The sequence below is a fragment of the Labrus mixtus genome, chromosome 7 (genome assembly GCF_963584025.1).
Source record: "Labrus mixtus chromosome 7, fLabMix1.1, whole genome shotgun sequence".
In the NCBI taxonomy this organism is placed as follows: domain Eukaryota; kingdom Metazoa; phylum Chordata; class Actinopteri; order Labriformes; family Labridae; genus Labrus; species Labrus mixtus.
This window is the reverse complement of record NC_083618.1, coordinates 2,557,758-2,573,148: the sequence shown is the minus strand read 5'-3', so window position 1 is coordinate 2,573,148 and position 15,391 is coordinate 2,557,758. Positions and strand designations below refer to the sequence as shown.

The 15,391-nt window shown below is 39.5% G+C and overlaps 1 protein-coding gene across 4 annotated transcripts in view; it reads right to left on the bottom strand.

Annotated features, from left to right (window-relative positions):
* Positions 1-286: 286 nt before the first annotated feature.
* LOC132977474 (arf-GAP with coiled-coil, ANK repeat and PH domain-containing protein 3-like) overlaps positions 287-15,391 on the bottom strand; it is a 53,120-nt gene continuing 38,015 nt past the window's right edge. Inside the window, exons 11-26 of one of the 4 annotated variants that reach the window (XM_061042061.1) lie at positions 11,756-11,868; positions 11,505-11,556; positions 11,178-11,278; positions 10,870-10,981; positions 10,383-10,609; positions 9,921-9,990; positions 9,646-9,740; positions 9,166-9,386; positions 8,943-9,032; positions 8,674-8,766; positions 8,044-8,267; positions 7,082-7,191; positions 6,065-6,175; positions 5,212-5,273; positions 2,013-2,062; positions 287-1,185 (exon numbers count right to left, since the gene is read on the bottom strand). In XM_061042061.1, the coding sequence (XP_060898044.1) occupies positions 1,117-1,185; positions 2,013-2,062; positions 5,212-5,273; positions 6,065-6,175; positions 7,082-7,191; positions 8,044-8,267; positions 8,674-8,766; positions 8,943-9,032; positions 9,166-9,386; positions 9,646-9,740; positions 9,921-9,990; positions 10,383-10,609; positions 10,870-10,981; positions 11,178-11,278; positions 11,505-11,556; positions 11,756-11,868 (1,800 nt within the window). In that variant the 3' untranslated portion in view covers positions 287-1,116. Of the gene's footprint in view, positions 1,186-2,012; positions 2,063-5,211; positions 5,274-6,064; positions 6,176-7,081; positions 7,192-8,043; positions 8,268-8,673; positions 8,776-8,942; positions 9,036-9,165; positions 9,387-9,645; positions 9,741-9,920; positions 9,991-10,382; positions 10,610-10,869; positions 10,982-11,177; positions 11,279-11,504; positions 11,557-11,755; positions 11,869-15,391 lie in introns of all 4 variants that reach the window. The other 3 variants (XM_061042059.1, XM_061042060.1, XM_061042058.1) reach the window with 3 other exon arrangements.

Genomic DNA, 15,391 nt, shown 5'->3' with positions numbered 1-15,391 from the left:
AGCTGATCTTGTATAGAATGCATAAGGATACTTTTCTTAATCTGAAAGTTAAATAATTCCCTTTGATTATTGTCACCCAAGAATAAAATTATTTAAAAAATCTAAATATATTTATACTTACTTTTATTGTCGATGTAATCATCAACACATTACAGAGTCGTCAAAAACCAAAAAGCTTGTTCCTTGGGTGTTGCTGCTACATAAGGTTTCTCGTTGCTTTATTTATCAGCCAACATTTAAAAGAAAATATATATATATATATATGAAAAAACATTCTATGCGGTCTTCATAGACTATTTATTGTATTATTACCATAGCTGCATAACAGTTTTAAATTCATTTAATCAGAGCATTGCTTTTTACAAAATGTCATTTTACAAAACATTAAAGGAGCATTCAGTGATTTAAAAATCAAGTAGAGTTTACTCATCACAGAGAGTACAGTTATAAGCAAGTGGAACCAATTGAATATTTTTTTTCCAGCTAAGGATGAAGCTTTCCAATATGATTGAAATATGACACATATGATGTCATTCTGGTTATTTTGGCTTGGGCCTGGAGGCTAAGGAGGACTTAGTAGTTGTGGAAAAAACAGGCGAAGGATGATCTCTTAAAATACTCTAGTTGCATTGTTTCAAGTGAAGGAACCAGTGTTTGGGAGGGGGGGGGGGGATTATTCAAAAGTCCTCAGCTTTTATGTAAGTGCAATACACAATTGTTGGTGTGCCCCTTTAAGGCAAACATGTACAAATATGTATCCAGATCTGACATGCTGAACAATATTTCAGATGCTTAGAAATTACCAAAACTGGTGTCTAGTCATCTGATATAAATGAACATTTTAAACCATATAACTTTTTGATGACCAAAGCATATTCTTGGCATACACATGTTGTAAGAGCAAGTGGAAACAATTACAAACCTTTTATAAAATAGCTCTAACAAGGTCCTGCAGAGTTTTGATGATCAGCTTGCACCTGCTGCACTCACTCCCAATCATTAAGAGTCTTTTTTTTAATAGTTATCTGGCTGCCACAGTGACTGGAGACCGGTCAGAGGAAGTGGTTGTCTGTCCCTGCAGTCTCTGGCAGCGGCTGAACTGTAAGCTTCTTCTTCTCAACTTCTCGGGCTGGAAAGACGCAAGGACAGAAAATTCGCGAAAGACAGCAGCACAGGAGATGTCACCTGTAACAGGGGATAATAAAGTCAAGGGGGGCTTCTCCCACTGGAGGGCACCATGGCGAATGCAGGGACCTATCAGCTGGTTTCTTTATGCCAGAAAATATGAAAAAGAAGGAGAAGTAATAACTAATAAAAAGTGTCCAGGAACCCACATTTAAATATTTAAGAACAAAGACAGCACAGATGAATCTCTGCATGAAAGAGCAAAGCCCCCAAAGCGTAGCCTCAAGATGAATTGAATCTCCTATTAGTGGTACATACTAGACTCATATTCCTTCAGGATCATATAAGAGAGTCATTCTACTTCAAGGAATATATTGTATTTCATATGTAAATACTTTTGTGACTATTATCAATTTTTTTAAATACTACTTTCTGACTTTAGTTTGCAGAACAGAAAATTAGGAAGGTGCAGGAAGAGTGGTGAACATCCTGTCCTATACATCCCCCTGGGATCTCTTTTGCCTCTGGTGTATATATTCACTTGGATACATGTGCTTAAAATATTCAAATCACATTTCAAAATAAGTTGTGTACTGTACTCTGTGACCTCTGCAAGACATATCATGTTTGAATTCATTGGGAGTGTAATCTACATATCTAAACAAACCTTAGTCCTGTATGTAAAACCAGTCTTAACTCTGTTTTCTTTTCTCAGGAGACAACACTCCACCAGAGATTTCTGCATACCTTTAAAGGTATTTTTCCACCGAAAAGTACTAAAGAAAAGATTCCCATGAGAGACACAGACACCTTAAAGATCGCCCAAAACCACCAGAGCAGAGACAGCCACACGTTTACACTAAGACAGCCCAGGATGCTTCACTCACTCTATCCCGAACATCCTTGGGTTTTACTCTCCTGCTGCCCCCGGGAACCCCTGTGGTGACACAAGCAATGATATAACAGTCAGTGTGTACTTAACCAGGCCTGATGATGGAGAGCAATTAAGCATTTTTTGGCTTGTGATGGTGTAAAAACTGATTGTAAAATCACATTAAATTAAACCCTAGAGACGCTGAATTATTCAAGGCAAAGTGTTACTTCTGCAGACTACAAAAGGAGACCCTTTTTGGAAGAAAGAACCTGTGTTGGTGAGCTGGCAGTCTAAAGAAGTCGAGTGTAACACCTCCTTTCAACCCGTTAATGTGTAGGGAACCATTGTATTGCTCAAATAAACCAAGTGCTACCCAAAGGTTTGTTATGGACCAGAAGACAAGACATAGCCAACCAGATAAAAAAAAAGCATTCTCCCAACATCTGAAAATGTACAGCTTTACATTGTAAATGAATCCTTTTGGATCAACACATTTTTTTAAAGCTTTGACTTAGTGTTCTGATGTTGAGAGAATGTTGTGCATAAGAGATGAGACAGGACACAGAAATGAGAGCAACAAGTAGGAAGCAGGGTTAGTTTATCAAGAGTTTCTCCGTTTTATTGTATGCATTTTGTCTCTTTTTTCTTTTTTTTCCTTGAGTGCTTCTAAAGACAAGGAAGAAAGTATTCCAAAGATATCCAAATGTCAGTGAACAGAAGAACCCCTCCAAGTAATGCAGAGCAGTGTTTTAAATTCTGCCTGACAAGTTTGTTTTTGTTGTTGTAAAGAGAATAAAAGACAAACATAAAACAGATCAGACAGTCAGGATCCATGATTGAAATCTGAGAGGCAGGCAGTTGGCGTTGAGTTAAAATACACAAGTGTACTATTTACAGCATGTTTGCTTGAACAGCATCTTTAACCACTTCTTTGTCAATACACACAATGGACACGACATTTAATACTTTGCCTGGGCGAGGGCCCTGAACAGTTTGGTCACAGTAGCTTCACGTCAACCCCTAGACTGGTTCTACTTGCAGTACACATTGAACTATTGGCAGGTTATCACCCGCCATACCAAAATCTCTCAGGTCCGTCACATTTCTGTAACCTCTTTTTAACATGTGAGTACACCAACAGTGTTTCTACCACTCTGTCACTTCACAAAGTATGGTAAGACTACGCTGTATCTACTCTGAACAGTTTCAGTAGAAAAGAAGACGGTGATATTATACAACAATTTCAGACACTTTCCCTTTAAGAAGTCTTTGGCAGAGAAAAATAAACCACAACATTAAAAAAAAAAAATTAAAATGACTGTTTCTGTGGAAAGAAAAAAAATCCAGAATGAGGAAGTCTCCACAGGTTTGGTAAGTGGATGATAAAATGGCACAGAGGTGCAAAAAGTAAGAGTTACATCTGACACCAGAGTGGTCATGGTGGTTCATGCTTACTTCACAGGACTGCACTGCACGACGTGATCAAAACCATAGAAAGATATTTTAATCATGCTCAGAATGCAAACGATATTGAAGCACCCGGAAACGATTCTGGCAAAGCATGCAGGGAACACTGCAAGTAATTGACCAGCGAGGGAAGCAACCCAAAGTGTTCAAACTGTTCTTAACTGTGCCTCTTTTATCTCACCGCAAAAAAAGTGTTACAGTGATGAGTATTTACAACTAAATGGAGGCATCATGAGTCACCTTTGCTCCAAAAAAAGGCTGTGAGTAGAAGAACTGTTTAATAGTGAGATCTTAATCCGGGTTTATACACTCCCTCACTACAACTCCTGCTCTAGTTTGTCACGACTCGGCAAGATGCCATCCTTACGAGTAAACAGTGATTACAATTCATTTTAAAAATGAACTTTTTGACTTGAATTTCCTCATGTAAGCTAGTAAAATGTCGTTCATTGGCAGGCTCTGACGCCAGTTATCATACTAATAGCATTGTAAGGCCGTTCCAAAGGGAAAATGAAAGCAAAACGTCTTCTATGAGTCCTATTACATGATGTCATCGTAGGACTTCCTGTCATAAATCCCAAGTAATGCTTTCAGATTAAAAAGACAATCATTTACAGTTACGCAGATGTAAACTGCACTCAAGAATGCATTGCACTGGTCCTCTGGGAAGATTAACATAAATAAAATAGACAATAAGTAAATATACATGACTAGACACTGACAATGCAAAGACTAACTGGACAAAGATAAAAAAAAATAATAATACTGTAAATGGGAAAAGTGCACAGTTTCTTTTTTTCCTTTACATAATGTATCATAATATCATATGCTTTAACTCTCTCAGTATTCTCAGACACATACACTCACTCACTCACTCACTCACTCACTCACTCACTCATCACTAAGTATCTTACAAAGCAAGCGAGGGTTTTTCTCCAAAAGCCCTTCAGTATTCTTGTCACAGTTTTACATTTAATTTTCCCTTTCCTCTTTGTACACATTAAACAACCTTGACTACCTCTACTGCAGCTTGTCAGTTACATTTTTCTTTTACTAAAGGAGTAAGTTCCAATTTTTCACCTCATGCCACAGCATATACTTTAAAGATGACCCATATAACTTCTACATAATGTATATTTATGTCTCTGATTACGCAGAGACGGGTGGGTTGGATGGTGTGGATAGTTACGAGGTGTAGAGGGGGGTTAATGCAAACCAGATTCTTCAGAGGTAAGAACAGTAAACCCACTCCCCTCACACCACATCATGATGTTAGAGTATGACCCTGTTAGCTTAACACCAGAAAGCAGATGTTGTTTGACTGTGTGTGTCATGTAGCATAGCATGGGTGGTGCTGTGTAATGGCAAGCAGAAACATAGTGGTGATGCAGAAAAATGACTGCATTGTCAGTAGAGTTAAAAAGGTCCATCAGGGGTCTCCCTATGACACGACGCACCCCCTTAAGAGCAAGTGGGAAGCTCCTCTCTCTGCAGACACGAATTTGCCCGTAAGCCATGATCTGCAGAAGTAATAAACTTGAGATCAGAGTCTAAGGTCAACTTCGTCTACATAGTTATTTAGATCCCCAGTCAGGAGGAATATTTAAATATTTTTATATAGTGAGAGGGAGTACACGCTCTGGGGTACAGAAGTGACCACTAGCACTCGTCTATGTTGAGGCAGATGAATTCCTGGATGCACTTTCTGTACTGCTGCTCAGTGGGGCTGCTGCTGGGGTATTGACCTGGTTGACCCAAGGGAGCCTCCGCCTCTCGCATCTCTTCGTTCATCCGTGCTAGACGCAATCTAGAGGAGAGACGAAAGAAGACATGGGGAAGACGGAAAAAAAAGGGATGTAGGAGGATGGGGGCACATAGACGGGGGGACATAAGAAAAGGAATGTTACAAGGGAGAAATGATTAGAAAGATAAGAATGTGAAATGAAAAGGGACAGATGAAGAATGCAGAGTTGGGGGGGGGGGGTGAGGGTGATGAGGTGGTAAGAAGGAGAAAGAAAATGTAACAATTAGGAAAAGATTTCAGACATTACATACATAAATAAACATTCAACATGTAACAGTTCCTTCTTAAGACATTAAAGTTAATTCTTGAGCATGGAAAGAGTCATTAAATGAAACAAAAACACTTTCCAGAGCATTTATGAGGTCTTCATTAAAAGCTACAGAGACACTCTAAAAAGGTTCAACGATGAAGGAACTTTAATTAAACATTTGTGAATTTATTTTTCATTTGATCAGAGTACTTTTAAGAGATGTGTACGGAGGAGTCTATCTCTCGAGTTACATGAGGATTTCATGCAGACAAAAATATTGGATGTTAATTTGAAAACTTGGTAAAACACATCACATGCATCCCAAAAAAGATATTCCTGGAAATGTAACTCTTAGCCATGATAATGACAAATATGTCTGGTATTGCCTGGAGCAGATTGAAACTTTTTAAAGGAAAGAACAAACTACTTTTGTTAGTCATTGAGTCATTTTAACAAACATGTAGAGGCATGAGTGTTTAGCTAGTCAGGGACTTTCTTATAAGGAACTAGTAAGTTGGGTATTAGTAGAACTCGGTTGACTCACAGGGTGACGATGTCTGCATTGGCGGCCTGGACGGCGATGCTTAGGGGGTCATGACCTTGCTCATCCACCTCCGTCTGTGATGCCCCTCTCTTCAGGAAGAGACACACCTGACTGTACAAAACAAGATGCAAACTCAGAGTCAAAAGGTGAATGACCAAGTCATTTCACTAACACCGTCTTTGGTTTGACAAACTAAGAAACACACATTTTGATGACACCTTAAGACAAACATGTAGAGGAGCGATATGAAAAACACTGTATATAAGAGAACAAACGCAGCTAGGATCAGATGTCCTTAATATGTTCTAAACATCGCTTGTGACAGTGCAGAACTTTTAGCCTCATTCACCAATATTTTTAAGGATTTTTATCAAATTACTTTCTAAGAAAAAACTTAATTAGATTCATTACTTGGTCTTAAACAGCTGAATTGTTCGCAACCTGAGTTCTGAAATTGATGAATGCCATGTTCTCGTAAACTGAAAGCTTAAGCATGTTTTTTCCCAATAAGCATAGAAAACGTCCCTTTTTATGCCCATATAAGGACATGTGACTAACACACACACAGAAGTCACACTGGACCGAAAAAAGAAGTCGAAAGACGTTGGAAATGTCCAAATGAAAATCTTCAAATGATTAATACAGTCTATGGTTTTTTAGAACAAATATCTTCTTTAGAATGGTTGATGAATGAGGCCTACGACATTCAGTCAGAGCATCTCAGAGAACAATTATTTTTGTGGTGGGGTTATGTTTTGTGTTTTTTTTGTTGCTCCACTGCATGCTCCATTAACCACCAAGGAAGATCAAGGTAATTGACGTCGAAAAAATTTGGCAGTGAGTAGAATCAGATAAATGGAAACCTTATCAATCAAAGCTGTGTGATCTTACTAAATACAAAAGATGGTATTTAGACATTAACCACCACAGTTTCTGCATATTTTCATGACATGGCGACTTGAACATGAATGAATAAGTCACAGAAACGTCCTCATATATCATTTCTTAATTTCTTACCCAGTATGCCCCAGGTAGGTGGCGTGGTGCAGAGGGCCTCTGCCCCTCATGTCTCTCTGGTTCACATCAGCTCCGTTTTGTAGCAGGAACTCACAGGCGATCAGAGAGCCCTGACAGACAGACAGACAGACAGACAGACAGACAGACAGACAGACACACACAGACAGACAGACAGACAGACAGACAGACAGACACACACACAGACAGACACACACACACACAGACAGACAGACAGACAGACAGACAGACAGGGGAGTTGCTTTAATTAGTAACTATTGGTGCTTTGTCATAACTAAAATATAACCTCTTGGTTGATTTATCATCAAACGTGTTTTTCCTTTTTCCCAACTCCAGTGAGAGTGAAAGTACCACATGTAATGTTCTGGGACAACATTTTGACTTGTTTTAAATTATCATCGAGGAAGAACAGAATCAATATTTCAATATGTCAATATTTCAAAACAAACTTAAAACCTACCTATATGTATATTTGACATATACATCTGTTTAATTATTTGTATATATCATACTATTTTTTTTTCTGGTTATCTTCTAAAGTTTAATTTTCTTATTAAGTTATTGTCTTATTTTGTTATCTTGAATTTCAAAATCAGTTCGTCAGTTCCTGTTTGTATTGAGTTCTTTGTTTATAAAAATGTTTTTTTTTGTTTTTTTTTTAAATACGTGAACTTTGAGTTGCCGATTGTCAGTGCATTTTTTCTGTTTATCACCTTGTGCCAAATTGTTGTTGTTGTATTAAAAGTCTTATATGAATAAAGCCTGGTTGATTGGTTTATGACTATAGCTCTTTGTCGGCTGCATGAAACCTGGCTCGGCCACTTTCAACGGATTATGTGTTATGTGTGATTTATAACAAAGACAACAATAAATCAATTATAAGGATCAGTTATTCCATGTTGTTCCATTCCTGCATCGAATTACTGTGGAAATCAGTGACTCACCCCGATAACAGCCTGAATGAGGGGCGTTTTCCCCTCCTCCTCCTGAGTTGGTGCGTGTACGTCAGCTCCGTGTGCTAAGGCCTCGGCCATGAGCGGCAGGTTGTGTAGGCGGGAGGATCGGTGCAGGAGTGCCCCGGGGTGAAGCTCCCTCGGGTCTTCTGGGTCTGAGTGCACTTCTTGTTCGATCTCCACCTCGCCACTGGAGGACTCCTCTGACTCCTCTTCTGTGGGGGATGTAAAATAACAGACAACACTTAAGCTCTGCTTAATATTGTACACTTTTAGGAGTCTCCAAATGGACGTTGCATTAATTAATTATGAGGTCAAAACCAATATTTTTTATGTTATATGTTCAGGCTACCCCTTCCTTTTACATTATAATTCATAGCAACTAACATTAAGACATATTATATTAATACAAATAGTGTAGTTTGATTTTCTTTATTTATTCCCCACGGTGAGTGTGGTCCCACTTTCAAGGATTTCTCTTGAGTTTCACATTTTTCTCATTTCATAAGGTGGTTTCAAAAGGTAGATAGAGTGTAATCACACTGGTTAAAATGGGTTAGAAAGTTACACTGTCAAGACTAATTTTTAACAACATTGATATTCTCAACAGGAGGATTTTACCTTCTTCTGTCACACTGTCCACCACTGAGCCAAACACCAGGATGTCCGTGCTGCCATCAGTGCTTCCTCCCAGGCCGCTGTCGCTGCTAAGACCTGCGGGGCCAAGCATCGCCAAGCCACGGACACGTTAATCATTACAAGGCAAATACTGCCCTACCCATACACACACACACACACACACACACACACACACATACACACACACACATCTACAGTAATGTTCAATTTGATTTCGCCTTTATGTACAAACGTTGCTGCGGTAGACTTACTGCGAGGACCAGATCCAGTGTCAAAGTAGGAAAATAGTGAATCCAACTCATCTGGACAGAATAAGGAATCCCGACGAAACTTTGCTGCAGCTGCTGTTGAGCAACAAAATAACACAAGACTTCAGTCTGAGCTTCAGGTTACATTGTACATATCTCAAAGGCTGTGATTTTCTTAGCTTTGTGCTAAATGATGACCACAGAGAGGTCCATTCTCTACACTGACCTGCTGAGAGGTTAGCAGGTGGAGCGCTGCCTGGCTCATAGCGATGGTATTTCCTGCGGGCTTTGTTGGGGGCTCGTATGGAGCTGTTGTGTCGCTGGCACTTCTTCACTGTCCACGGCCGGGACTTCCTTTCACCCTCCACCAAAGCCTCACTCCCACTCATCTTCTTCAGGAAGCGTTTCTCCACATACTTAGACTTGATCCAGGCCTCTTTCTCCTGTCTGAAGGCACATGATGAAAAACAAACAGTTGTCAAATATTGAAGATAAAAATGTATACAGATAATCAAGAGTAGCCTGGATCTGTTTATGCAGTAGATAGTGGAGACTGAAAGACAAATAGAAACTGACTTTAGAAAGACATGTCAGTGTAGAAACCATTTAAACCTGGTTGACAGAAATATCTTAAAATTAATTAAATGGTAGAATAAATTTTGTTCTTGTCCTCGTTAAATGCTCCTCCTGGAGAAAAAAGACTGACCTTGAACTGGACGGTCCAGGTTTTTTCGCTCCCAGTTCCTCGCAGGCTCCCTCATATATTTGATTGATCACAGTGTTCCCCAATTCACACATCAGCTAACAAAATGAAGAAAGGAGAAAGACAGAAACACAGTTCACAGACAGAAAGAGAGAAAAAAAATTGAGGGAGAAAGTACAAAAAGTTTTAGCGATAAGAAAAAGAATTAGAAATGCAACTTTGAAAAGTCTTTGAAAAGGGAGAAGAAGCTGACAAGCAAATGTGCTGAAGAGACACACCTTAAGCAGTTCTGGCTCCCATGAGTCTAACGTCAGTGAGCGCACTTTGGAGCAATGGACGCCTAAACTCCTGAAAGAAATGAGAAGATTATATGAAGTTAACTTGAAGATTAGTTTTTCTACATCTACATGATTTTAGCACATTTTTCCCTCCCCCACAAATGCCTGAGGTGGGAGACGTTTTCTGTTTCTCAATGCTTATGAGACCCATAAAGCTGCAAGAGATATGCTTCTCAAATAATCTCAGTTTTATGCCTTAAACATTCACTGACTTAACTGGATCTTCTCTAGTCACAAGAGGGCAGGTTTTTCCTGGAACATCTTAAATAATAGTTTTTCTCTTTTTTTTAAAGTCAATCCGAAAAGTCATGAAATGTTTTACATGCTGTTCATGCTTTTGATGCACCTGTCGTTGTCTTTGGCTCTCTACATCAAATCTCTCCCATCGTTTGCTGTGGTTACCTGTGGATGCCGGAGCACTCGATGCAGAGCAGCACTCCCAGGTTAATCGAGGCCCAGCAGGGAGCCGTTTGGCCGCAGTCACAGCAGAGTTCATTTCCAGGCAGGCTCTGCACCCTCTGAAGGAGGCTTTCCCCTCCTCCTCCACGTACCCCCCTGTCGACCCTCTCCCTGGGCTCGCTGGCCGAGTCGATGCTGCTGGTGGAGGGCGAGGCTGTGCGGTCTAAGCGCTGCAGAGACAGGTGGACAGGTTACAGATGATTGAGAAGTCATGACCAACTTGTGAATAGAAATGCTTTTATTTAGCTCTACTGGTTGTGAAAACTGCTGTTGTTAATCTTTGTTCGTTTTTTGTTTTGTTGTAATGTGTCTGTATGTTGTTGTTGTGGTTTGTTGTGTATTGTGTTAATTTGTTGGTCCTTAAATAAACAAAAGAAAAAGAAATGCAACTCGTTTGCTATTATGTCACTGTGGCTGAGTGTGTTCATACCTCAATGTAGTAATTGTCGGCTATGTCCTTGTAAGCAGAGGCGATGCTGGCCTGCACAGCCTGGATCCAAGCCTGACGCAGCTTCTCCGACTCCGCCTGCAGCATACAGCTCCTACAGCGGAAGGCATTCCATTGTCCGTCATTAAATCATATTATATAACCGCTTCCCGCTAATGAGCTTCATGTTATTTGGCTGATTGTCAAATCCACAAGTTTGAAGTTTATTATGTAAGAACTAGTTTGAACATATTTAAAAGACAACACAACAGCAATAGTTTAAAATAGAAAAAGTACCAACACACACTTACTTGGTGGGTGAAACCACCTCAAAGCAGAACCTCCTCTCATTATCTTCACAGAGTTTGACTGAGCACAGCCTCAGGTCCTCCACCACCACAGTCAGAGAGTCCTGAGGTTGACAGAGATAGTAGTATCAACATTACAGATTTGAATTTTAAGCTACACAAAAACAGGTTTGTCTGCTTATAACTTGCAATTACATACAATACAAGTCAGTACACGATTCCAATATACAAACTATCAATAATATATATAAGAACTGTCAAACTGCAGTTATTGCAATTATTTAGTTGCAGAGTTGTAAATAGAAATTGCACAAGTACTTAATGCTGTACCTTGAGTTTCTTTTGGTAGACCAGCTGGCTGTTTTGTATAGAAAACCACCGCCTTGATGAGGAGAGAAGGTTTTAAGTCAGAAAGAAACGATGAATCAAGCATCTGCAGACAAACTGAACTTTGTCCTTAAAATACATGTTTATTTCTAAACACTTATTTTACACCATTCGCAGTTATTCTATTAGATTTCAATAAAGTTCTCCTTTTTTTTAAAATTGTAATTTCACTCTATTTTATTTTCTCCTCTCACCTGTTCCAGGTCTTGAATGCGTTGCTGGCCCTCTTGAAGAGGTAACCCTCCATGACCACACCGTTGGGTGCATCCACATTGAATTCCAGCTTGGGGTCATCGTAAGAAAAGTCCTGTCAGGAGAAGACATTGATGTACTAGATAAATGTGGGGGGTCCTGCTTCAGATTTTTTTAAATGTTTCTAGAGAAATGAACGGCCTATAAACAATAAACTGCAAATGTCACAAGTTTGTTTTTTTATCAGTTCCCTTTAAAACTTTTCTGCAGCTCTGTAAAAAACAACAACAAAGTCAAACAGATTGGATGTCACCCCTTTAACTCAATGAGCCACTCTGAGGTCTGTCTTGAACCATTATGCTCATAAGTGCAAAGTTAAATACATTTATTGATTGCCTTAATCATTCCTTCTTTCCATACATTCCTCTATCGTGACTCCAATGTAAGAGGTGGGGGAGAATCCACAGTCCCCAGTCTAACAACAATGGCAAAGTTCAGCTTGAGCCAATGTAAGATTAGGTCAGATGACAGTGTGCAGCAATAGGTGTAAAAGTCCACGTGGAGAGAGAACGAGAGGTGAAACAGAGCTAGCACCTTATCAGTGTCACAAACAGTAACTGATACAATCAGAGCCCCTGCTAAACTTCTCCTCTGTTGTGATTACCTTCTACACAATACAATGTAATCTCTTCTTCTCTTTTATGAAACTGTCAATGGGTCAGCTTAAAAAGTCTACGCTTTTTAAAAAAATCTGTTTTGTCCTCACAGAGTTGTATTTCACCAAAAATACTTTTTAAGGCCAGATGCCATCTGCTCAGCGAAACTGAAGACACAGGGATGAAGATTGAAATGAGAGGCTGAGGTTAGGTTTCACTATTGTGAAAGAGGCCTTTGGTTTGGGGCAAGGTAATACTGGGCATATGGCATACAAGCACACACACACACACACACACACACACACACACACACACACACCCCCACACACACAATGCTCTGTCTCTGCTCTGAATCTTGTATCTCTTATAACATAGAAGTTCTTCTTCATGAAAAACAGACTGTATAATTGTACACTGATGCTGACATGTAATCTCTGCGCTCTTTCGATTTTGTCAAAAGTAAAGGTCTTAAAGGTTAACAAAGCCATGATAGCAAGTATGGAGAAACAACACTATCTATTGTATCAGTGGTCACTATAGTGTCTCACAACCCACAGGTCGTGGTCATAAAATCGTGTGTTTTGCCTTTAGCATTCAAATATTTATTCTGGATTATCTAAAAACACTTGAAATAATACTTTTAGAAACATGTAGGGCCTAAAATTAAAATTTACAAAAAAACAAACAAAAGAAATCCCGCTCCTTACCAGTGTATAGTCCAGTCTGCCAAATACCTTCATCTTAACCACACTGACATCCAACAGCATCTTACCCAAAACAGCAGATTAAAATACCAATAATAAATAAATAAATAAATAGTTATTTTTAACAAAATGGCAGCATTTATAAATCCAACAAGTTAGTGTGATGGAGCTGAGGACAACCTAAGACAAACACACGCACCCCACGCGAGTCCAGGACAGACTGTCAGCTATAGCAGCGTGCCTTCACTGGATGCCTCCTGCTGACACAGTCTATGGCTGAAGCCCTCATTAGCATACAGCTGTCGCAGGGTCCTCTTGCCCCGCTGACCCCGCCACGGCTGCCGGAGATCAAACATTTAATTCTTGAGGCAGCACCGCGCCTCCTCCCCCGCCCCACATCGAGATTTAAGGCTCCCAGGAAGCCAGGGGTTTTTCTTCCACAGTTTAGAGGAGTTAGCTTTCCATCTGTCTGAACGCTATTGCTGCTTAATCAAGCTGACATTATTGCTCCCCAAGCACCAGCCCGGTGTCCCCTCTTCCCACCTTAAATCAGCCACGGAGGATTGTGGCACTCACATGCAGCTACGGCTACAGGCGGCTTCCATAACTGGTTTCAAAACAAGGGACCAACACAATGTATGATGTTGCATACCTGTAGGCACACCTGTAGTTAATAGCTCTACTGCCCCGATACTGCCTCATATCCAGCTATCACTGCAGGCCTATGAGCTGCACTGAAACAGGTTTTCTCTCGGTTGCTGCTGTCCTTATGTCCAGCAGTAGAGCTAGTCATTGCTTGTGAAAAAACAGGAAACTACAATTACAACTTCTGTCTGGAGTATCTTCTTGGGAAAGTTGCCCATGCATGTGGGGTTGTTTTAGTTGTTGTGGCAGTTTAGACAGGAATTACAGAAAAAGTGGAGGGAGACATACATGGGCCTTTAGGCAGCAAAAGTCATCAGCAGGAATCGAACAGGTGATGATGTCATGGTATGTCTGCACTAGTAGACCACAGGGATTTCCTTGTAGCTGCCATGTTTAAATAGAAATTCTTAAAAAGATTATCGCAATGTTGCACTACAATATGCCACAAAAAGTGAATGTGAACAAGCACAAATGACTGATTCAAAGATTACGTTTATAGTTTTTGTTAATTCATATGAACTGACACAACATGATAAAACACAGGCCTACCATGGTCTGAATTTTTCTTTCAGCCTATTATTTGCTAACCCACCAACTATACAGCCTTTTAACAGCAGCTTCTCTTATATTTGTCCTTCTCTGTTTACCTCACTTTGCCTTACAAATAAAGCCGTGCAGCCAAATCTGGTAACAATGAAGGAGGAGACAATCCCCCTGGGAGCCACAATGAAGTCCTGCACACATAAAAGAGTAAAGACTGCTGTGAAAGAGAGGAGAAAGAGGGAGCATCTGATGTGAGAGAGGGAGATATAAAGAAGAGGAGGAGAGGGGTGAGGCAGTTGCAGATTTATAGAAAACAGTAAAAATAAAGGGAAAGGAAGTAAAAGATTGTAAAGGTCCAGACATGGAACGATTCAAGTAATTTGTCACTGCTGATAAGTACATTTTTTTGACTTTATGTGCATGATCCTGTTAAGTTATGACTCTAATTTACACCTAAATAAGTCTTTGCCTATTTGCTGAATAACCTTTTTTGGTAGCTTTAAGATCTAATAGTTATTTTAAACCATCATTTTCAATGAAGGAAGTTTATATGTACCCATCATCTTGATATCTATGAAAAATAACTTGTCCAAAGTGACATCCTTTTACTCTAACATCTATAATTCAATAACTTGGTTCTTGCACCACTGCATTTGCATACAGCAGGGGCAGTTTAAAAAAAATGAAAAGCAATTTTTTCTTTTTATATATGCTGTATCTGTTTTTTACCCTCAGGCTTTCTTTGGTAAATGTTTTTTTTTTTACAGATGGTATGATACAGAAGAGTATTTTTGTCTTGAGCAACATGCTAAGTTCATTATCACCGATTGGCTTCGATTGTTGTAAAACCAAGACCTGTGCAGAGCGTCATCGTGTCAATTACAAAAATATAACTACAGCAAAATGTATAGAAAGGTTCTGTAAAATATGGAGTGGTACTATGATATATTTGATTCATAAATTAAGAACAATACTCGTGAAAGTCTTTAATAAAAATGCACAAAATCTCTATTCAGTGGCTTCTTTCTTCTTAAGTAATTTAGTTAGAATACATTAAATCAGTCATTGCTTTCTCCCCTTTCTTCTATGG